Raw genomic sequence first — 25,132 nt, 5'->3', positions numbered from 1 at the left:
CCTGGGTAAGCCTGGAACCTCTGGAATCTCACACCGCTCAGAGATTGCAGTGGCATGCAAAATAATCATTCTCCTTTTTTTTTTTTTTAAAAAAAAGGTAGTTTTTAGTTTCTGCAGAAAAAAATTCAGTGGCTTTTAACGATAGAATTGTAATGTTTGCAATGTTACCAGCAGTGTTCCTATAGGTGACATTTTTCTTCTTTAAAGTTTCCACCCTATTGGTCAACAACATTCAAACCACATGTTCCTTGATGCCTTCTTAATTATAGAAAGTAAAAAGGTTAATTTTGTGCCTTCACAACTAGCATTTTGTACTGAGTTTCATTTTAAACATGCTGAGTTAAGCATTTTGATGTTAAGTACAGGTATGCATTGTGTGTCCTGCATAATATGAAGCAGAAGACAGTTCCAATATATAAAACAAAGGTGTTTTTAGAAATTGTGCTAGATATTGTATCTGCTTGACGTTTTATACAGAGGATGAAAATTACACAATCATCTGATGTCCATTCTTTGAGAATGGACATGAAAGTTAACTTCCTTTCTCTCTGTAAAGAACATCCAAAACTCTTTTCCTTTAGCCAAGTGTTCCTTATAAAGAAAGGGAGAAGTTATTTGTGGTTAAAAGTTACTAGGACAGTTTGCCGTAGAAGATTTCTACATTATGCAGCCACAACCACATCCACACCCAGTCTTGAAGAACATATGTGGAACATGATACACTAACTCAGCAGAGACTTAGATGTGGTACTTTCTCTTGAGATTGTTGTTTGGAGAGGAGCCATGTTTGAGTACAAAACCCCTCAAGAGAAATCCGATTAAATTTAATCACTAGGCTGGCTGAAGGAGTTGGGGCTCAACAGTCATTGAACTCGGGGTCATTGGCAGGGAAATCTTAAATGCACCTCTGATGAGATAACAGGAATTGGATAGGGTCATTTCTTTTCCTGTTGATTCTTACTGGCAAATGCTTCTTCTTCCTGGCTGCCCCTCTCCCCCCACCCCAATTTCTAGTTTAGGAGCTTGGCAGGAGTGAAGAGTGTTTAAAAATGGAGCTTGGGGAAGATCAGCTGGCAGGACTGAATTTAGGGGGGGTGATCCAAGCTATGAGGTTTTTTAAAAACTATTTTTAGCCACTCTATGTAAGGATAGGATAGAAGCTGGTAAGTTTTATTTATTTTACAAGGTATGTATTTTGTTTGTTTGTTTACACCTCATAATATATTAAAAAGCGTTTACTATTAAAAGAATAAAAAGGCAATAATGATGTTCAGTAACATTCCCTAAAAACTAGATAAAAACAGAATGATATATATCACAGATAAAATTGAGTGATGTACAGACCAGAGAATTAAAAATGAAGTGTCTCAGAATCCAGGAAAGCTTTATTTTCTGTAGCACAAAGTATCTGAGCCTTCTATCTGTATGGGCTAGTCAGTTGTTTCACGCTGCCATCTTGTGGCCATACCTTTCAATTTTATGCCATACAGTCTCTACACTAGAAAAGTGGCAGCCTCTGACTTTTTTATATATATTAGGAATATTTTATGAGCAGTTGAACATGATTCAGAAGCAGATACAGGGTGATTCTATCATTGTTTTCTGTCGGTCTTTCTATTTTCAATGGAAGCCTTCCAGAGAGAGGGGGAGAGATGCATGTGAGGTGTTTATGTGAGATGGGGAAGTCTGTATGAAAGTGTCGTCTGTGAGAGAGAAGAAAAGACGCACCTGGGCAGGGAGAGAAGGGATGTGTCTCTCTCTGTGTGTGATGTTTGAGGGAAGATATGTACTGTATGTGAATGTGTGTGCAAGAGAGGGGGTGTGTGTTGCCACTTCATATATTTTTCCTGGTGCTGAAGAATTTCCCATGTTGTTTATAGACAGCACAGCATCATTGACTGTGTGTGTAAATCAATATTTTGTGATTTCCACAACTAGGACCAGCAGAACATAAGTGACTTCTCATGGCAAGCATGAGATTGTCTAGAGAGAAGTGGCAATGACCGTATGTTCTCTAGTTTTCTGTTATCCTGCACCACCGTGTCAGCCATGTTGTATTACGTTGTATTCCCATCCCCCACCCCGCCCGCTTCCATGGCAGCCGTTCTGTGCCTGGTGCTCACAGGACTTATTCAAAGTTCAGAATGGTCCGAAAAGGTTGTCAAATCCTGGTTTGGATTATTTCTTCCCCGGTTCATATTTAGAAGCTGCTTTCAGATGTCTCCAGTGACATAAGTGAAAGTATCCACGAAGAAGTAAAATATCTTCATGCAGCCAGGATGGGGCACAAATGCACCCACTGCAAAATGGAGGAATAAATATCTGACATGAATATCCTTTCTGCTCCCCCTCTTCAGTGATGACTCAAAATTCTAAGTCAAGGTAGAATGGTAGTATATCTGGGGGTGGTTGGGAGGAATGGAACGGAATGGAGAGGCTAGGGCCCTGAACAGAAGCAACCCACACTGCAGTATTTTGTTGCATACCTGCCACTTATGACTTGTACTGTATTGCAAACCTGATTTTTGAATTAGTAGTTCCACATTAGGATACATTTAAATAATTGACTGAGTTGAACACATTGAAAGACAAAACGGTTTGTGTGTCAGGTTGTATGAAGGAGAACTGTGGACACCTCAACCCCCCCCCCCCAAGAGAAGGGCTAGAAGTTGTGCTGAAGCTATACCGGCATGTTGTAGCTGGAAAGGTGCGTGTGCATGGGGGAGCAGCCCTGTGAGCTGCTGGACAGGGAGAAGGAAGACGCAGGATGAGATGGTGGCAACTTCCTCTTCCTCCTGCTGCAGCCCAGAAGGCAGCAGAATACATCCCTAGCCTCAGCAGAGTCCTGCGTCTAGCCTGGGTAGCAGGCCCCCCCTCCCAAGTTCAAGAGGCGGAGCTTGAAGGCCTCACCGGAGCAGTGATTTCAGAGGCCAGATGGGTGCAAAGGCGACCTGGAGAAAAGACCAAAGAGGCTCTCAAGGAGGGGAGACGACTCCCTCGCCGCCCACCCCAGGAGCCCAGAGAGAGAGAGAGAGAGGTGCCGGAGGAAAGTAGCACCCTCCCTGCCGAGTGCTTCGCCTCACAAATGCCTGTGTGTTGCTGTCACTCTCGCTTCCCTCCAAAGACAGTGGCAATATGGCAGGTGGGGCCAGAGCGGTGGGTCAAACAAACACGCCGGTAGGCGGAGGACGGGGCCAAAAAGGAAAGCCAATGGCGGCTGAAGCAGGACAGAAAGCCTTGGTGACACACACACACACACACACACACAAAACAAGAAAACCGGGGGGGGGGTCACTTGCCATATGTGCAGGAAATTCCGGACATGTCTTAAAATTCTAAAATCCCCCCCGTCGCCATTTTAGGTGTCCAATTTCCGTACATGTCTGGAATTTTCTGGACATATGGCAAGCCTAGGTTTACTCAACTGATTGGTTTATAACACAACCATTTTCCCACTTGCTCGCAGATGGTTGGGGGCGGGGGTTGTACTGCTACATCATCAGTTGTACTGTTTGGATAGCTGCACTTCTAAGTATTTGAAGTCTGAATGTTTTTCTCATGAAGCAGTGTCTGATCAGTCATGAGTTAGACTTGTTTTGGACAACCATACTCAACTTACAGATATTGTGTAAAAACGCTGTGCCTAGAAACCAGACAAATTCTTTCAGTATTATTTAATGTGGCTGGACTATGTCCCTTAATTGACTAATAATTAATTCTGATATCTGAAGAGAAAAGGCTGAGGAAGTGGATTATTTATGAGACTGTATGATTACTATTTTTTAAAGCACCCCTTCCCACTTTCTCACTATATATAAGGGTCTGGTGACTTCTGTTTCAGTGTATCTGAAGAAGTGTGCATGCACACGAAAGCTCATACCAAGAACAAACTTAGTTGGTCTCTAAGGTGCTACTGGAAGGAATTTTTTTATTTTGTTTTGCCTTAGGGAGCAACCGTTTTGAGTCTTTGAATTGTTCAGCAGTTGCTGTGCTGAGTCATCAAGGATGAAATTATAAGGATTGCAGGGATAAAATTAGCATGAGAGCAGTTCCAAAACACAGATAAATCCGTGTCTGTTTTTCTCACTGAACAGAAACTTTTAAAACCTTAAGCTAAAATGTGTGGGACAATATACTTTGTTCATAAAGAAATATTAGAGCTGCCAGGTAAAATACTTGTGAATTTTTTTTACACAAATACAAGGGACAGCATGTATGACAGGAGTGGGGAAAATGTGGCTCTCCAGATGTTGTTGGTCCAGTATTGTCTCCATTCTTCCCAGCCCTGCTGAAAGAGGCGGTCATTAAAGCACTTATTTAAAAAAATCTCAGGACCTGGCCGATATGGCCAACTATCACCCAGGCTCAAATCTTCCATTCTTGGGCAAGGTGATGGAGCAGGTGGTTTCTGAACAACTTCAGGCACGCCTGGAGGATGCGGACCATTTGGATCCCTTCCAATTGGGATTCAGGCCTCATCATGGGGCTGAAACCTCCTTGGTCGTGCTGGTCGATGATCTCTGGTGGGCTAGGCACAAGGGTGAAAGCTGTTTCCTAGTTCCGCTGGATCTTTCATCAGCTTTTGGTACTATCGATCATGACATCCTTCTGGACCGTCTAGAGCAGGGGTTGGCAAGGTTTACCAGCCATGGGCCAGATCACTGCCACGGAGATTGTCTGTGGGCTGGACTGATGCAGCGTGATGCTGGAAATTACGTCTGCACATGTCTGCGGCGCCGGAAATCGCTTCTGTGCATGTCCAGACACCAAAAATCGTGCCTGCCCAGAAGCAATATTTGGCGTCTGGACACGTGCAGATGCAATTTCTGGTATCTGCACATGAGCAAATGCGACTTCCAGCGCCGCTTGGCAAGGCCCTGCCCCGCACTGGTTGAGCGGCTTGGTTCGGGGGCAGCTCGTGGGCCAGGTTGAATCCTGACAAGACAGAAATACTGTTTTGGGGGGACAGGATGGGTGGGTGTGGGGGACTCCCTGGTCCTGAATGGGGCAACTGTGTCCCTGAAGGACCAGGTGTGCAGCACAGGTCAGTGAGGCGCAGGTCAATTCAGTGTCCAGGGCACTGATTTAGTGCTTCTGCGCATGCTCAAGCACCGAAACCCGGAAGTAACCCATTCCGGTACTTCTGGGTTTGGCACGGTGCGCAACCCAAAATCGCACAACCTGAAGCAGCTGTAACCTGAGGTATGACTGTATTAATTATTACTTCAGTAGCAAAAAATGATAATAACTCCTTGGCTCACGCTGTCTGGTGCAATTGATATGATGGCTTTAATGTGCCGGAGATGCTGTATCCTCAGAGACCTGGAGAGATTGCTTGGAAGCGGTACAATGGAGAACCTCTCTCTTGGGGGTCCTGTTAAAGGTTAAATGAGTCATTGGATTTCATGTCTCCTGTGGGAAGGGGTTGTGTACTCGGGAAGCTGTGATGGTGGCTATTTCTGGAGGGGTTGCAGCAGCGGCAGCTACTCCTCTTTTACATGTTTTTAATTGTTTCTACGTGTGTTAAATACGTTTCTCTCTCATTTTTATTTATATTGCTTTACCACTTCCCTTTTACCATTTTGCCGTCCTGGGTTCCTTTTGGTAAGAAGGTTAGCGTAGAATGTTAGTAAATAAATAGTTCCTTGGTTACAGGAGGAAAGGGCTCTTTTGTCCCTGGCTCTGATCTCAGCCTGGCCTAGCTGACGGTCTAGTGTGGCCTTGCAAAGTCTGGAGGCATTTCCTCCCCTACTTCCATGGGTAGAGTCAGGGACTGATTGGGGAGGGACCTAGTGATTTGTGTTCAGATCATTGGACCTCTCTCCCACCCTCCAAACTTATACTTGTAGTTGTCCCACAACCATCTCAGAAATCACTGTGCCCAGCTATGGGGTGGGTTAGAGTCTTGGTCGTCTCTCATTCATGTAGCTCTCTGGATTGCTGCCTGAATGATGCAGACTAATATGGACACTGCTGCTGCATATGAAGTTCCTGGCTTCATATTCTTCTTGTGGCCTGGAAAAGTGCCTGTCCTCCTTCTTCTAGTGCTCTAGAACAGTGTTCCTCAACCATGAGCCTCCAACTGTTTTTGGCCTACAACTCCCATCATCCCTGACCACTGGCCTTGCTAGCTAGGGATGATGGGAGCTGTAGTCCAAGAACAGCTGGAGGCCCAAGGTTGGGGAACACTGCTCTAGAACACTACTTGTACAGCAAGAACTGGGTGTTTATTGCTGGTGTTTTCAACTGTAGAGAAGTTAGGATGAAGGGACCCGCTGTTTTCAGGCTCAGCTTTTATTTTCCTGGCCTGTTTGACTTCTGGGAAGAGAGTTGAACTGGAGTGTGAGCATTTCACCACCCAATCTTCCCTTTGTTGCCTTCCCTTTTACTTTCTTTATTGTGACTCTCATGTTAGATACCTCTCACCTTGAGGCAGTAAGTCAGCTGGCCTGGATGTCATGGTGGGAGTTGCGCTCCAGAAAGATTCTGGGGACTGTTTTGTGGTCCCAGAACATACTGGTAGTTCCTTCCCCATCTAGCTGATCTTGTTCACTTGTAAAGAACAGAAATTCACTGTTAAGTATGGAATTTTGTTTTGGCATATTATTCCCTTATATACAGTTTTACAGCCCTGTGTTATATTGCGAAATGGTCAGTTAGAATTCCTAGGGCATAATCTAGTTAAAGTTAAATACTTTTTGGTCTCACTGATTTCAACAGATTTAACATGTGCTTAGTTTTCCCACTGAAATAAATAGGATGTAAAATGCATGACTGGCTGGATTGCACCCTAAAAACTGTTGTGATTCCCTCCTCTTGGGACTATTTGTCAGTACAAATAATCTAATGTAGGATAAATCCAGTATTCTTAAATTTGAATTTGTGTAAATTATATTTGAGAAATAATGAGATGAAACTTGACATCTTTCTGGCAAAATAAATTTCATTTAAATTTGAACAGTTTATCTCTTTTCGCTACATCTACCTTAAGTTTTTATTGTAAGAGAAAGTGTTATGAAATAAAATATGGACTGGCAAGTACATACTCTGAATTGTAATTTTTGCTTCATGAGCAAGGACCACCATGTAACAGCTGACCTTATTACAATAAATTGGGTTAACCTCCTCATCTTAAATACCGGTAAATATTATGGCAAAATGACATGGTGCTTTAAAATAAACATCACATCATATCATTGCTTTTTGTGTTGCAGAAATGGGAGAATTCTCAGTTGTTTTCATGTTCAGTTCTGTACATTTTATCAAGCTGTGGCATGGAGCCAATATTAGTATTTGGAATATTTGAAGTTTTGACTTCTGCCAGAAATTCTGCCTCTGAAATTTGATTGCCGCTTAATTTTCCACTTTCTCAGGATTCTTATCCCACAAATTGAAGTCGTCTAGAGAATATTATGCTACAATCCTGTTTACCTGTTAACTCTATTACTTGAAGGAACGTTTAGTGTAGTTTTGTTAATTGCATTGCTATGTTTATTTGCAGGTTTCAGTCAAATAGCTTTATATGCCATGTGCTTTACTTCTATGGGTGTAGAATTTTTTTTAGTGGGGTGTATGTGTTGCCTTCAAAGGGGACAATATAAATACAGCCTGTTAAATTATTTACTGAAGACAGTTGGCCAATCCATTGTTCAAGGAGCCAAAGGTCATTTTGGTGTGCCTAGCTGATTCATAGGTAATCTGATACAGTACTTGGCTGTTTGTTTCCCAGGCAGACGATGAACTTTATCCTTCCATTATGAGTCACACAACTGTAACTTTAAAGGGAGAAGGAATTACTTCTGAAAGGTGCTGAAGAATATGTATGCAAGCTGAAGTAATGATGTCTCTCATGAGACGACAATTGCACCATAACTGGTGGCACTTCTTTGCCAGAAATGCAATTGATTGGGTTTTTTTGGGGGGGGGGGTAATCTTTTGCTGATTTTTGACAAGTTAGACAGATTACTTTGTTTTGAATTAAAAACGCAGTGCCCGTAGTCCTGGAACTAGTCTTGCACAAGAGGATTAATTATTCTTAGTTTATGTGAATGGAGGATAGGGTGGGGTTATTGGTTCTGTTCTGTTCTTGTTTTTATTATGTATTTTGTGTTTTTTATCTTCTATTTTTATGTTGTGAAGCACCCTGAGATCTGTGGATGAAAGGTGGTATACAAATTGAAATAATAATAAAAATGGAGTAAACTAGTGTTGGTTTCTCATGCTTACAGAGTGAATTGGTATCATGTATTGTGGTTTATGGGGTGTCTTCAAGGAGTTCCTTTTTGAGCTATAGTGCTTCTGTTGACAAAACCCTTAAATATAAATCTATTAGCTGCATGGGATCACATTCTCATAAAGTGGTAAAAATGTATTGGATCTTGCAATCCTTGGCTCTTTCCTGGGCGGATGGGGGTACATTGGAATTTTGTGTTGTTTTCTCACTCTTTTCATGCAGAGTTCCTCCAACAGTTTCAGGAAAACGGAATACAATGTGCTATATAGAATTCAGTAGTTAATTTGCTTTATTATCAAACATTTAATCTAATTTAATAATACAATTACAATCCTATCTGTGTGCTTCTGTAATGAAAAGTGAAGGTGTTTAAAACATAGCATAAGTGAAATTTGTAATAGGAAAGTACTGCATAGGTGAAAAGTCATGTATGTAACTGTATATTGAAAACTTCTGTTTATAGCTCTCGTTCTCATCACCAGTAAAACTAGCAGTGTTTTACAGACTTACAACATCTCTCCTGTGTAATGTATGCCCATTGTAAAATAAAACATCATGTGCCACTTAAATTTGAGCTTTTTATTTCTCCTTGTATAAGTTGGCTGAGGTGCCCTTGAGTTATCTTAGTTCTCTGTTCCCTGCTCAGAAGTTTGCACTGCTGTTAGCTGTCTGCCACAGAAAGGAGGAGTTTGCTGCTTCTACAGCTGTGCCTTTGAGGGAGAGAGCGAGAGCGAGAGCCTATCATATTTCACCCTAATCCTAAGCGATTGCTTTAGCCAGGCAGTCTCTTTTATTGTTAAAGAGAATCCTTCTGAAGATTGTTCCCCAGGCTTTTCATTTAAGGGCAAACAGGATGGACGGACTTAAGAATCAGAATGGCAGTGCCATTTCCTCGCAGAAAAGAGAAAGCTGTTCCAATTTGTATCCTGGTCTGGCAACTTGTTAGCAGCATGTACATCTTCCTGATCCAAAAAGCTGGGTTTTTTGTTTAAAAAAAATGTGATAGAAGAGAAGGCTGGATTACAAGCATATCGGTGGAGAATGTTACTGAGCAGAGGAGATGGACTTTGGTTGAAACCTGGAAAAAACGGAAAGCTGTGTCCCTCGGTGTTGTGCTTCTGCACAATCCTCATCTGAAGGTTGTTTTCAGGGTGCCGTGGTGTTTTTCTTTCTTCCACTGTGTTTTGTTTGGCAGCTCACAAAGTACTGTAGGCAGAAGCAGCCTCCGGGAATTGTACAGGCACAATCGCTTGGTTCTGTGCTCCATGCAGATTTAAACAGTGCATGTGTTTTCTTTAAGCTTAAAGAAACATGGTTATTTTATATTAGATAAAAAGAAAAAGGAGAAGGCTACGAGGGTGGTTTTGAAAGTTGCATACTCCATTGGATTTATTTATTTTTTGGGAGGGGAAATGAAAAAAGAAAGTGCCTCAAAGTCATGCCGGTTTAAACATAATCCAGGATCCCTCTCGCGTGCTGTGAGCTGGATAAACTTCTCTACCTTGTCTAAGCAGACAAAAAGGCTGTTTCGCAGCGATGGTGAACTTACATCTATATGTAGGCAGCAGGTAGAAGAGGATGAGAGCTGGACCTACAGACCCCAGCACAGAAACGGTGATTGTTTTTTTTTTTTTTTCAAATATGCAGTTAATCATTTAATTGTATTATTGCTTATAATCTTTTACTTAATTAAATCCCTTCCCCCTCCTTCCATTTTCCCCACATGCTGCCTTTCATTTGACCTTTTGGTCTCTGTGGCAAGTGTTTCCTCATAGTGTATCCTTCTGCTTTGTAGTTTGCTACTCAAAGCCCTCATTCCCACCAATCGGAAACTGCGGTCTCATATCAGTGCTTCTTAACATGGCAGCTGTATTGTGAAAACTGTCCAGCCCATAGCAAGGAGTTGCATAGAGATTTACAACTGTATAAATGGGTTAAAACAAAGCAGAACTATGGTTTTACCAAAGTGATTTATTTTCCATACATTTTTGGAGTCCATGGGGTGGTGGTAGGGCTAGATGGATATGTATAGAACAGAGATGAACAGAAAGCTTGTGCACATAGGGGTGGGTGGCAAAAAGCAAAAGGTAAAAAGGATTTCCCCCCTTCTCCACCTGTTGTAGGGACATGAAATCTGCTGCAAGGCGGGAAGAAGGGAATGGGCATGTATATGTTGATAATGGTAATGACATAGCAGTAGTAGCTGTTGATCTGCCTGTATTTTGCTATGCAGATATATCATATATTCTGTGCATCTCTGCAGACAGTGAAATATGTAGACTTTTCACACAGCACGACCTTGCACATGTATCACCAGAAGCACCCACTCACGTTGTATCATATTGTTGTGGTGCACTCAGCTACTTTGTGGGGACTTTATCACCTGATCCTCCTTCTAGTCCCTTCTTTCTTAAACCCTGGCTATTAACTTCTATCCTACTAATCATATGTATTTTGGAAGTATGCTCGATATTTAATCAGAACCTGGCAGTACAGATAGATGAGGTTCACTGCATGTTGAAGTAATCATTATCCATTTTGGCAGATTTTGAAAGCACGTATAATCCAGTGTATTACCAACTTGTCCATCAGATGATGATGGATTGTCTTCCTGATAGCCTTCTGTGCGTAGCAGGTGATAGTCCTGTTGGCTGCAGCTTGTTGACACTTCCATTGGAAATAGTAGACTCCATAAAAAACCAATAGCACACCAATGCTCAAATGTAGGTTTTAAAAGAGCACATTTTGAGTAGTAGCAAGGTACTTTTATATAGTTTTCATAAAGAACAACCCTGGTGGATCAGACCAAAAGTCCTTTTTTTAAAGCATCCTGCTCTTGGTGTAGAAAGTGAAAATGGGAGAACATGTTGTTTTGATGCTGCATGTGTTTGTGAAGAGGGCCGCAGGGCAGCAAGACCCTTACCTGGATACTGGATTTGGCTTTGGTGGTGTTGTTTTTTGACCTGAAGCTTGTTGTTGTATGGCTTTTATGGATGGCTAATAGAAGTGCCAGCAAACTGCACTATTCAATTTCTGAGATGATTATCCCCTTCTGTGTCCCCATTAGGTACTCTCATGGTCTGTCCTTGTTCTGTTTTGTTCCTCTCTTGTTCAGTAGATCTGAGTAGGGGAAGGAGAGAGTAAGTTTCCAGTGACAGCTGATAAAGTCAGTCCTGAAATTTCAGGCTTTGTGACCCTTGGGTGTCACTCTTATGAGTAAAGGATACTGTGCAATTTTTTTTTAAGTTGGGACACACCCTATAATTATGAGTGCTCTCTTCTTAAATACATTCAGCGTTAGTCCAGCCAAACCTCAATAACCATACACTGAAACTGAATTAGAACACAAGCTAATGATGCCCACATTCTTGTCCCTTTATGTGAAGCTAACTACTCAATTAGGTGTGATTATCTACTGAGCTGCCCTGTGCTATGTTTACATTTGGAAGTTGAAAAGCCTTTTAAAGTTTTGGCAGTATGGAGAGGTGTTTGGTTAAACCTCTCAAAACTATGGGGCTCTCAGGGGGAAACTTTCAAGGAGTAAAGTGGCCTGGCAATGTGTATTCTGTGCAGATTAGTCTACTATAAGTGACTTGCACTGTACCAGGACCAATGTGAAATTCATTGCTACTCCTTGTGAAACCTTTGGTTCTTTAGTTAAAAACTGTTGATTATTTCCAACAAAAGACATTAGCAGCTGGCCAATGTAAGTAAGGCTGCATTAAGAAAGGGGTTCTTGCTTAAGCATCTTGAGAGTATTTTCATGGCCCACGTTTGGACCAATCACAAGTACCTCTGTATGGGAACATTACATGGAGGAAACAATGTTTCATGGACACGTTTGCAACAGGATCCTAGACTTGTGTCCTGTGCACTGATTCATCAGCAGAAAACTGCAATAGATGACTAATTTTTGTCATCTGCTTTCTCATACGATTCCTTTAAAAGGTCTGTCTGTGAGCTCAGAGTATTATGTTACACAAGGGCCCTAAGGCAGGTCTACCACACTATGGGAAACTCCCTGTGTAACTTTGTTGTAGTCTTGGCTGTAGGAAATTCCCAAGTCAAGCGGAAAAACCTTAGGACTAGAGTTGGTTGGGTAAAGAACAGCAACTCCAGATGAGAATCGTAAGTCTGAGTAAAGCATGCAAAGGTGATGAGATGTTATTTCTCTCATGAAAAATAGCCAAAAAAACCACCCAACCCATGTGATATAGTGGGCTTGGTGCATGGAAACTTGAAAGTTCAAATCCCCACTCGGATATAAAACTCGCAGAACCATAAAACTAATAATTGGACCACTTTTCAAGTCTAATTCACTTCAAACTGTTGTTATGAAAAGTTATGAAAATAAAATGGAAATATAAGGAAATGCACACATGCTCTTGAAAGAAAGATACATCTACAAATTAATTAATTAATCTCTTCCAGTGTCCCCCCCCTTTGAAGAGTTCATATATTCTGAACAAGATCCCCATTCATGGGAGTGACTGCTAAGTTGCAAGCTAGACTTAAAAAAATAAAAACTTTGGCATAAATGAAGGATCAACAAACACATGTCCCTCTTTTTAAAGCACCCCAACACTGATTGTGCACTGATGCTTGGTGTGACATTAATAATAATTAAAAAATAGGTACATGCCACCACTTTTAATTTTTAGTGCATTTTTTTCAGATTATATGAATAAATTATACGTTTTCTGAAAAATAATAATGTTACATTAGTATTAGTGCTGATTGAGAGTGAGCAAATTAGTGCAGCTGCCCTCTGGTTTAAGAGTTTCCTATATACAGTATAGAGAAAGCATGGTAGGGTGCTGGCAAGCCAGTGTTCGCTTTAATTTTCTCTTGACAATTTTACTTATTTTGGACAGAAAACTGTGGCTTGAATTTAAGGTCAGAAACACAAACATGGGAATGGGGGAGAGAAGGAGACAATTTATTCAAGATTTGCTGGAGTACTATGAGGATAAACCCAGATAATAGCTTATTTGCTTGAACATTGCTGCTTCAGTACTTCAAAAATTGTATATGTATCTTCTGTAGGCAGTTTACTTTTTTGTTTTTAATTTTAAAGGGATGGCAAAACAAATGTTCTCATGTGTAATATGTTACACATCGGTATGTTATGTATTGTCCTAGTAAGATTTATGTTCTCTCTTGTTCATTACAATTCCTCTAGCCTTTCTTGCAAGGCCTAGTTTTTCTTTTAATGAGCATTCACACAGTCAGACAGTTGGGGGGGGAGATGGGGGTCGGTGAACATAGTGCATTGATTTTGATTGCAGCATTATTCTACACTTGACTTATATAAAATAAAGAAGTCCATTGTACAGAGCACAGTAAGAGATGGGAGGAGAGAATCATTTCCTCCCTGTAATTGGACAGCAACTATAAAAGCTTGAATTACTTGTAATAATTGCATGGTGCATTGGTGGATTCTGCAAAAAAAATTAGGGTTTTTTTTTTAGTGTGAAGTAGGGGAAGAGACTGCAGTGCATGGTGGATTCTTAAAAAAAATTAGGGTTTTTTTTTTTAGTGTGAAGTAGGGGAAGGGTAATTTTACAACTAGATATGGGCGGGACCAAGTGAGTTTGTGCACTTGATTTTGCTTGTAACATATCTGAATATAAGATCTATAACTGAATATTGTTATGGACATGTAAAAGTCTATGGCCTATAGATGCCATACATGACAATCTTTTACATTCATGTTGTCTCGTGTGCAGATAATATAACTGTACAAGGAAGTCATGGAGAATTGCGGTTTCCATAAAATCCGAGATGTCTGCCTGTGACAGTCTACATACAGTACTCCTTCCTGAAGAGAAACGTTTCTTGAGAATTTAGTAAAATTGGAAAAAAATGGAAACAGGCAAATTTTTGCAGAGGAAAAATAAATACAGCATAATGACTTCCCTTCCCTTAATCAAATGTGTGTGCAATGAAATTAATCCAACTTGTGTTCTGTGTTAAGCACTGGTTTGATTTTTGCCATCTTCCCAGTATCTGTTGGCTGCCACCTGCTTTATTTAATATAGGCAACAACCATTTTCCATGAGGGTTGCGTTCCTGAGCCCTGCATGCATCTGAACCACACTTCTAAGTAAGACCAGTAGTTAAAGATTCAGCAGTTCTGTTTGCTATTCTCAGTGTGCCATTGCTGTTTGGTGAGGGTGATGAGCAAGCCGGACTGCTAACTTTGAAGTAAGTAAGTCGAGTACACCCCAAAGTTGGGAGGAGAGCTAGGGAGTTTTTGACGGCAGCATGGTGGGGTTCAGGTTGTTTGGTGGAAAGCCTTGGAGATGCTTGGCCACATTGTCAACCTTCTACACTGCCCTTTCATTGTCTGAATAGGGAAGATGAGCAGAGGATGGGGACAAGGAAGGTTGTTCACTGCTGCCTGAAAGCACTTGGGGTGCCTTCAGTAAGCATCATCTCAAGCCAGCACACCTACTTCTCTGCCGATCTTCTCCTGGGTAAAAGCCGTGGGGGCAGGAGGTGGTGGTCAAAGAAGAAGGTAGTCAGGCATTTGACATGTGCTTGTTCAGCAAGGCCAGCCGAAACTTTTGGATCTCTGTACATATCGATAATAAGGTATGTCAATGGATTATAACAACTATTGAAACTCAATTCATATGTGGTTGCTGTCATTAAGTTGTAAATTTATGGAAGTACATCATGTTGATAACAGCAGGGATGGGGAACCCCCAGCAGTTATTGGACTCCAGTCCAATCAGCCACAGCCAGCATTCCCAGTGGTCATGGATGATGGGAACTGTAGTCCAGCAACATTTGAAGGGCCACATGCTCCCTCCCCCTGTTTTCAAAACTGTGTAGGGAATAGTTTTGTTTGTCCCTCCTTCCCTTACATGCCCACACCCATCTGATGCAAATTTCAAAACTCAAATCATTTTTAATGCTAGCAATTGCTTAAAATTCCAGAGTAATAAGTACTTGTGGTTTGGTATGCAATGCCGTAATCACATGGCTAGTTTGGATAATTATGTTGTATTGACAATAAATGTTAACTTAGACATGCTAAAACTATGGGTTAGGCTTGCGGTGGTTTCAAAGAGTATATTTCAGTCTTGATTTGGACTGTTATCAGCATGTTAAATTTGGAATATGCTTGGGAAAAATAGCCTCTCAACTAAATTAGCGGTATTAGTGCTCCCCCCCCCCATATTTTTAGAAACTGGCATGTCAATACTGTTCTGTCTGTGATTTATTCATGCAACTGTTGGAATTGGGCACTGGCATTCCAAGAGTTTTCAGAATTCTAGGAATTGTGTTTTTTAAAAGCTACTTTTATGTTGTATCTTAGCTGGACATAGTGATTTGTTTTTGTTTGTTTCCTTTGAACTTTAAGATTTCTTTCAAAAAGTCACTTAGCAGAATGCTTGAGTATAAAAATTCGTATATAAAAATATTCTGTTTATAGATCTGATTTAACTTGTTCTTAGCTTAAATTGCAGTCACGTTGATCTTAATAAATTTGGGTGTTACGTAGAGCTGCTGTTCTGTGTGTCTATGTATATATATAAAACTCTGCATTTTTGGACTCACCTTGGGAGAGTGGATAGCTAGCTGGGCAGTCATAATGAGCTCCTTTACTTAAAAAAAAAATGTACTGCTGTACCACTGAGCATTGGTATGATTGTTTAATAACTGGATGGCCCAGAGAGACCAATATGAATATTATTAAGCACTTGATATTTAAGAAGAGCATGATAGCCAAGTAATTTTTAAGTGCCTCCATGTTGTATGATTAACTTTGTAACAGCAGTAGGTTTCTTGGCTTTTCCAATGTGTGTTTGTGTGGTTCACCATTAGACATGTGATAGATGGAGCACGTCTATTTGCCATATGTTAAAGGATCATGCTTTTAAATTGGCAGGCTTGATTTAATGATTACCAACTTAAATCATGTTCCCCTGCTGGAAGACAACACGGTCAGGCACAGTAATATACTTTGCCTGATTAGCTGCACCTGCTGACCCCATCCCCAGGGCAAAAGAAAGGCCTTTTCCTGCTGTTATAAATCTCAAATGATGATCGCTGTCTCCTTTTCTTCCTTCTCTTGCATTTTTTGTCTGCTTGCCTTTTGGTTTGGCATCTTTTGGTTTGGCATGTGTCTAAATATAAATGAGGTATATGAATGGCTTTTTTGTTGTAGTTATGCATTTAGCAGATTTGGTAGATTACTGTCCTACTTTTTCTTACACTGTAGTTAAGTGCAGTTAAGTCATGGGAACTACTCATCCATAGTGCCACCATCTTGCCAGAATTCTCCCTCAGCTTGCTTTTCTCTCATCCATCTCACCACCGCATCCAGGCTCTCCCGATTCAGATATTATAGAGAAATAGAACTTGGAGTCATAAGCATACTGATGGCTACTTGTCCCCAAACAGCAAACAGCCACTTCTGTGGCTTCATATACCGGTAGATAATAAATAGCATTGCAGATAAGGTAGTGCTCTGCAGTACCCTGTAACAAAGCTGCCAGGGAGCTAAAAAGCACTCCCCCAATGTAACACTCTGGACACGGCCCTGAAGGTAAAATTGGAACCACTGTAGGATAGTGTCCCTACTTCCCATTCCCCAGAGCTAGCCTAGTATGATACCATAGTTAATGGTATGAAAATCTGACAAGCAAAATAAGAAACAAGAACAAGGTTGCATTCCCCCTTGCTTGCTCTCTACAGGGGTCATCTCTCATGGTGACCAGTCAAATCCAATCCCATGGCCAGGCCTCAATCCAGATTGAAATGGATCTAAATAGTCTGCATCATCCAAGAATGCTTGCAGCTGCCCCACCACAACCCTCTCCACCACCTTCCCTCAAAATTTAGTGTTTGTGACTGCAATACTTGTTCCAGTCTAAGGGGTCTATAACCAGTTTCAAGGCAGCAGGGACCATCCCCTTATGCAAGGAAGCATTAACCGTGCTCTGGACCCAACCAGTCAACCCTCTGCTAGATTTAGTAATCCAGGAGAAACTGAGGTCAGAGGGCATGTGATCATATGTATTACCGCCAGCACCTTATCTACATCATTTCTCAATTTTACTTCAGCCACATAAATTAACCTAGCACATTGGTTGTCAGTTAGTGGATTGGAACCCATTACTGGGTCACAGCCTGACCTACTACAATGCAAATGTATGGTACAAAAAAGTAGGAAATGAATCCTCTAATGCATGTTTGGGTTAAAGGTAGGCCACAGGGCTCAAACATTAATGGCTACTGCTAGCATGTTCAAAACAGAAAGTCATACAAATCAACATTTTAAAAATATTGATAACAGTAGTACTTTGACAACTTTAGTTTTACTTCTATAATGCAGTATTTTTATCAATAACAAAATTACAAAGTCCAAAATATAACATTTCCCTACAAACAGAACATGGGGAAGAAGAAACTATAATTATTCTCTTGTGACTTCAAACTTGGTTTAAAATTTCACCATATCTACACAAATAGGGAATGCCTTGGGCTGAAACTTACAAACCTGTTTGGAACTGTGAGCTGGCACATTCCTTTCTTGACTTATCACAAACACTATGAGGCATTGCCCTTTGTATGCCTGATGGCTTTTGTTTGACCTCTTATTTAAAAAGTGGTGGGTAGTGGCAGACCTAGAGGCTACTTGTGGAAAAATGGGGTAAGTTAAAGTTGGATAGGAACAGAGAAGTCCTAATGATAGGTCAGTTAATAGAGCATGAGTCTCTTAATCTCAGAGCTGTGGGACCTACATTGGGTGAAAGATTCCTGCATTGCACGGGTTGGACTACTAGAGTATCCTCATGGTCCTTTTCAGTTCTACAATTCTATGGTTTTACTACCACATCCCCAAATATGGACACATCTATGCATATTGTTGTTGTTCAGTCGTTCAGTCGTGTCCAACTCTTCGTGACCCCATGGACCAGAGCACGCCAGGCACGCCTATCCTTCACTGCCTCTCGCAGTTTGGCCAAACTCATGTTAGTAGCTTCGAGAACACTGTCCAACCATCTCATCCTCTGTCGTCCCCTTCTCCTTGTGCCCTCCATCTTTCCCAACATCAGGGTCTTTTCCAGGGAGTCTTCCCTTCTCATGAGGTGGCCAAAGTACTGGAGGCTCAACTTCAGGATCTGTCCTTCTAGTGAGCACTCAGGGCTGATTTCTTTAAGAATGGATAGGTTTGATCTTCTTGCAGTCCATGGGACTCTCAAGAGTCATATTACTACTTTATTTATTACTGGGCCCGTTACCCTAAGGTCCCAGGTCTCATCCTCACCATACAATTAAAACACATTTGAGACAGATGGCTTTCCTCAAAGAATCCTAGGTAGTGACGTTTTCCTATCACAGGAATACAGGTCCCAACACCCTTAAGAAACTACAGTTCCCAGGATTCTTTGAGGGAAGTCATGTGGTTTAAATGTAAGATGTAGATGTGACCACAGTCTTTTGGACTGAAATCTACTGTATCTTTATACCATATCGTTGTTCAAAACTATATAATAATATGAAAACATTCAGGTTTCACTTTCAGAAAGCTGTAGACAAAGATCATGTTATTGTTGTGATTTAGCCATAATTGTAGCCAGAATATTAAACCATGTTTCCTTGCCATTTGCACCTAGTGGAACTTCCCAGATGCAATGCACATAACTCACAAAGAACACCCAAGCAACTCAGGAAAGCCTGGGCTTATCAGCTGCCAACATGTTCTGTTCTATGGGACATCCAATCAGAAGCCAGGATGCCCCGGTCAAATCAGGACTGTTGGTGGGTATGCCATAATAGTAGGGAGTGGATGAATTTATTCAGGTCATGGAGATAAGACATCATGAACTCTTCAACTACTGCAAATCAAGCTGGTCACAAAAGCATACCAGAGGTAGCTGAAAAGCTGGCAACCCCACTGTTCACACTAGTGTAAAGGAGCTGGCCTCTTTTTTGAAGAAGGGCTTCTTCAGTCATTGCTAAAATGCTTTTAAATACGTATACTAGTCCTATACACCTCATGTGTGCATACCTGTATTATAGAAAAACAACAACACTAAAATCCAAACAAAAGCTGTTGATGATGACAAATAATTGCAGGTCATGTTGAGCATGTTACCAAGGCAATTTTTACCCTAATTTTTCATCCTTGCAAAAAATCTTATTGGATTTTAGGCCTCTGTTTTATTCAGTTTTTTATTATGTTACATTTTATCCTCAAAACATTTACTGTCATTTCACTTAGGAATGGCTACTTAAAGATTTGCACTGGTCTTCACAGCTGCAGCCCAGCTTATTGTCTCCTAGGAACATCATTAATGTGTTGTTTATTTTTCTCTTCCAGGTAATTAATGAACACATTTTTAAAAGACTGGATTTAGCCAACTCCAATGGCTCTGATCCAAACGCTTATTCCAACACTGTGTGTTGGTGCATGTGCAAACTGTAATATTTTGGACAACTTCCCAGAGAAGTAGCATAGCAAATAATCTGCATTTTTCCTTTCTGTTTTAACAGCATTAAACTCACAAGAAATTATTATTTTAGTAGCCCTTCACATATCACAGCAAATAGTCCCCATTACAGCACTAACCCATGATCACATCTCTGAAACCCATATATTTTCCTTTGCCCTTTCTGCTTTCACAGTCCCAAGGCCCACATGACTGTAACTACTTCCACACACCCTCTTCTGACACCACTGGTTTCAGCCAACCTCTGAGTAGCTGAGAGGGACAGGGGAACTGCTTTCATGACCATAGAGTCTGCTTCAGAGTCTTCTGTGAGAAACTGATGCTTCTGCAGATGGAGCATAGAAAGAAGGGTTGTCACGAGAGGATTTTCCTGGTATGTCCTCAGATGTGTACCTTTGAATGTTGTGTTGAAATCTTCCTCCTTTCTTTGGTTCACCAAGGTTCTGGAGTGGCCTTGTGAGATGATGTACCGGCACTTGTTTTTCTCAGTGAATATCTCAATTTGGGGGAAGAAACCTTTTGATTTTCCCTAATAAAACAATTCGTGCTTTTACATGCATGTGCACTTTCTAGTTAATTAGAGGGCCGTTTTGTGGGAGTTTTCACAGGGCTGCCAACTCCAGAAGTTTTGTTTGTGAGGAAAGCATGATTCCCACAAAATGTAGTGATGGCCACAAATTTTGATAGTTTTAAAATAGGATTACACTAATTCATGGAGGATAAGGCTGTGTTTTCACCTTCACTGTTGGAGACAATATGCCTGTATATACCAGTTGTTGGGACTTGCAAGTGGAGAAGAGTGTTGTTGCCAGCTTTGGAAAGGCGCGTGGCCTTGGAAAATTCCATGCTCAAAATACCTGATAATGTAATTGTTTTATTCCTTATGTTAAACACTTTGAAGGTGTTGGTTTTTTCATCCTCAAGCGGTATGAAAAGTTTTCATTGTGAATTTTTTTTTCATCATGGTTCTAAACTTTAGTTATAATGACATGGACATTCTGAGGTACTGTATATGGTGATATCATAGAAACTGCTCATATATACACTATCACTCATTAGTATTATGTTGTATAGTGTTTCTTGTGGGGCAGAGATGGGAGACAATGAATGAGACTAGGAATGGACTTTAGTAGGTAAAAAATGGCTTTGGCAACAGTTTGAGGGGAGGGAGGCAGGCAGGCAGTAGGCAGAGAAAAATTTAATTAACCCTTCCCACCTGAAAACATACCTATTGCCTCATGTTGCACAACTTTTCAAAGAACCACAGAATTATAGAGTTGAAAGTGATCCCGAGGTTTATCTAGTCCAGGTATGGGCAAACTCGGCCCTCCAGATGTTTTGAGACTACAACTCCCATCATCACTGATCGCTGGTCCTGTTAGCTAGGGATGGGAGTTGTAGTCCCAAAACATCTGGAGGGCCGAGTTTGCCTATGCCTGATCTAGTCCAAACCCTGCAATGCAGGAATCTCAACTAGAACTCAACAAGTGGTTGGCCATCCAACCTCTGCTTAAAAATCTCCAATGAAGGAGAGTGTGCCACATACTGTAGGCATCAACAATACGCAAAAACAGTAGGCTAACCTGGGACAAACAGTGATTTTACAAGTGTGCTTAAGTTCCTGTTTGGGCTGTGCCTAGTTCTAGTATAGTGGTACCTCGGGTTGAGAACTTAATTCGTTCTGGAGGTCCGTTCTTAATCTGAAACTGTTCTTAACCTGAAGCACCACTTTAGCTAATGGGGCCTCCTGCTGCCACTGCGCCGCCAGAGCACAATTTCTGTTCTTATCCTGAAGCAAAGTTCTTAACCTCAAGCACTATTTCTGGGTTAGCGGAGTCTGTAACCTGAAGCGTATGTAACCTGAGGTACCACTGTATTTTCACAGGACACCTTAGGTTTGCAGGAAACCATTGCTGACATTCAAGTGTAATAACAATTGGCTCTTGGTTTTTTGTTTTCCTTACTTGCACCATAAGTCTCTCTTTGTGTGTGTGCACATGCATACAACATGAAAACTAGCCAAATAAAGCACTTCAAAAGTAACACATTCCAGAGCAATTTAAAAAAAAAAAGTTACAAAGAGTCAGAACTTGCAATTCGTAGGGAACTGCTGAGGTAGATTAAGGGTGATTTATTTTTCCTGATGCTGACCAGTTGATGAATATGAGCTGTTTTCAGTGCAAAAGTGCTGACAAGGGAGATAAAACAAATGTATTTAGGTTTGTACTGTGCTAGGCGTGGTTGAAGAGGCGCAGTTGTCTTTCCCTTCTTAAATAGAGGGGCTGGGTTTTTTTTCTTTTTCTTTTTTGGAATGAGAGGAGTTGGGAGGTGGGGAAGTTCCACAGTGTTGTTTAGAAATCAGTGGGTTGGGCAGCAGCTTCCTATAGCAGCAGGAGTTGGCTCGCTGCCATGCTTCTCCGGCTGTGTGCTTGAATGGGGCGGACTGGGGAACAGCTGTACCTAGCACTGGTGCATTGCACTCTCTGCAAACAGGACCCTTTCACTTCCCTCCATGGAACAGTCCCAGGATGTTTTGCCTGAAAGGTAAGGGGACTTTTTGGAAGTTATGTGACTCTCCTGTATAGCTGTTGCTGCCCCCCCCCTCCATCATAGGCTAGCAGCCCTCTTTTACAACTCTCAGAAGTTTATGAGAAGTTTAATCTTTAGTCTTGTTCTTCAGTCAGAGGGCAGCACAGATCTACATAACCCTTTGTGCTTTATTAGCAGGGAGAAGACTCATTCCTGCGTGGAATACTTCGAATGCTGTGTGTAATCCTTTCCCATACAAAAGAGCAAGCTTGCTCTGTAGGTTTCAATTTGCTGAGCATACCAAGCATTTGAAAAAGCATTGTCTGTGTTATAGGAACTTTAGGAACAATTTATTGGATGAAGCATGTGCACTGACCATGTTAGTTAATAGGATCTGTCAGACAATACCTTCATTTAATTATTTTCAAAGCAGTATGAGGTCTAATGAATGCCTGGAGAGAATGATGAAATTTATTGTCATTATATAAATGCAAAACCAAACTATGCCAGTTATTTCTTTTAGGGTGAATGTTGATAAGTGTGTGAGTGTGATCAAGGACAGAGGCAACATTACTACAAGTTAGTTTCTTTATAAAATTTGGTATTAACTTTCAGTCCTATTTTAGATTAAGTAGTAGCGCGCGCGCACACACACATATACAGTATGTTCACCTTTCTAAAAAAAGTCTTACCCAAAGTATATGTGAATTTCCTTAGACTTGGTGTTTCTGCTATTGGAATAATTCAGAGATGTGTAATTGTTAATAGAAATCAGTGGCTCTTCACTTTAAGTGTGTGTGTTTTTTGTTGATGTGACTAGAAGTAAAGATAATAATTTTTACAATGCACTGAATTCAAACTTATTTCAAAATATAATCAAATTACTAGATAAGCTAATAATAGAAGCTCCCTTTTATGTTTCTTTCTGTGCTAACAGCTGTATATTATATATGATGTTTTCAACGAAGGAAAATATTATTATTAATAACCATGGATTTCAGAATTCCTGTGTTCATTGTAAGCTAGGGCATTTCTACATGTTCAATGGGATGGGATGCAATGCATATTGGTACATTTTTATTAATTAATTAATTAATTAATTATATACTGCCCTATACCCAGAGGTCTAAGGGCGGTTCACAGAACAAAATCAAAATATAAAACCACAAAATATATAATAAAAACAATCCCCCCAAAACCACATACTTGCATCCGTGTCTCCCTAATTTGTACCAATTTGTATAAAGCATTATTAACTGATGATCTCAGAATGCTAAGTCATTACAGTTTTTTAAAAATACATTTTTAATGTTACAGGATTATTTTTGTTTATTTTAAATAAAAAGATAAAGTTTAAAACACCTCTCTTTTATTGGCCTGATCTGAACCCCTAGTTACACCTCCAAAACATTTTCACAAGGCTCCATCTGCACGTACCTCTTTAAAAACAACACTTTTGTTTGCTGTATTGGGCACTTTAAAAGTGTTCAAGTATGCTAATACTTGCTTCTTTGTCCCTTTATAATGTGGCTGGGGACCTCAGACTGTCTTCAAAGAGGACCTGCAAAGGCAGCAGGAAGCATCAGTGATTTGTGCTTCCTGTTGTATCATCTTCCCCATCCCCCACCCTTCATCAGTGTTCGCAAGGAATCTCTTGTATCTCCCTTAGCTCTTTTCCACAAAGAATCCTGTAGGGAAATTGGTGGATAGACTGTTTGCAGTTGGAAATGACAGAGACTTCATTATGGGATCCCCCCCCTCCCCATGTTGCTCTTGCCAGGTAGAGACTCTCATAGTTGTATTTAAAATCCTTGCTAAACCCTCTCCCTCTCCCTCTCTCTCTGAAGAGAGATTTCTAATTTCTTTGAAGCCTAATTTGAAGGGGGAGGACGTAGGTGCCAATGAAGGCCTCCATGGGCACCCACAGGTGCAAATACCACAACATATGTATTTTAATCAAGCAAATTTAGTAATAATGTCAGCTTCAGCTTCTGTGAGGGGATATTTCATACTGGATGTTGTAATATGCAGTGGTATCTCAGGTTAAGAACTTAATTCGTTCCGGAGGTCCGTTTTTAACCTGAAACTGTTCTTAACCTGAGGTACCACTTTAGCTAATGGGGCCTTCCGCTGCTGCTGCGCTGCCGTCGCACGATTTCTGTTCTCATCCTGAAGCAAAGTTCATAACCCGAGGTACTATTTCTGGGTTGGCGGAGTCTGTAACCTGAAGCGTCTGTAGCCTGAAGCGTCTGTAACCCGCGGTACCACTGTACTAGTATTTCTAATGGAATGCTAGGGCTGTCAAGATGCTGGAATTTAAAATGTCTATACAAGAACCACAGTTATGCTCCCTTTTAAATGTTTACTTTGTGTAAGGTTTGTTTTTATTCTTTGGAAAAAAAAGATTGATAAATACTATATTTTTTTGAAATCAGGCAGCTGAATAGACTGGATTAGGGACAATGCAGAAGGAGAGTTGAGGTGAAAATATTTTTACTTCCAAAGTTACTTTCAAGTAAGGTCAGATTAGACACAGTATGTTAGCCAGGGTTGAAGAGAGAGCTTCTATTTGACTAGATCACTTAATGACTTCATTGTAAAGAAAATGCAGAGGGTGCTGTAAAGAAGGTATGCAAGCTCTGTGAGTGCACTTAAAGATGCATATGCCACAGCCTTACATATTTTACAGCTGTGGATTTGGGGAAGGAGGACAGGAGGAATATTTTTCTGCTAATAATAGTAAGAAGTTATGTTGGAGACCATCCCTGAAAAATCCAGGGCATGTGGTTATTGCTCCCTAGAGGAAAGATCTGTGATACAAATGCTGATTTATCGTCTCTCTTTTTTAAAAGACATCAATGGCTTGCTCTCCAGTTGTCTCATGTGTAGTATACATGTA

General features: G+C 40.8%; 1 protein-coding gene across 7 annotated transcripts in view; it reads left to right on the top strand.

The window, feature by feature from the left end:
• Positions 1–25,132, top strand: part of NHSL1 (NHS like 1) — a 140,245-nt gene that overhangs the window by 38,830 nt on the left and 76,283 nt on the right. Inside the window, exons 1-2 of one of the 7 annotated variants that reach the window (XM_033143882.1) lie at positions 22,052–22,248; positions 22,757–22,812. The exons of 3 other annotated variants lie outside the window; for them this stretch is intronic. In XM_033143882.1, the coding sequence (XP_032999773.1) occupies positions 22,217–22,248; positions 22,757–22,812 (88 nt within the window). In that variant the 5' untranslated portion in view covers positions 22,052–22,216. Of the gene's footprint in view, positions 1–8,979; positions 9,848–22,051; positions 22,249–22,756; positions 22,813–25,132 lie in introns of those variants that run through there. 3 more of the 7 variants (XM_033143883.1, XM_033143879.1, XM_033143885.1) reach the window with 3 other exon arrangements.

This window comes from Lacerta agilis, chromosome 3, assembly GCF_009819535.1.
Source record: "Lacerta agilis isolate rLacAgi1 chromosome 3, rLacAgi1.pri, whole genome shotgun sequence".
Taxonomy (NCBI): Eukaryota; Metazoa; Chordata; class Lepidosauria; order Squamata; family Lacertidae; genus Lacerta; species Lacerta agilis.
The sequence above is the reverse complement of the archived record's forward strand: the minus strand, read 5'-3'. Positions and strand labels throughout refer to the sequence as shown.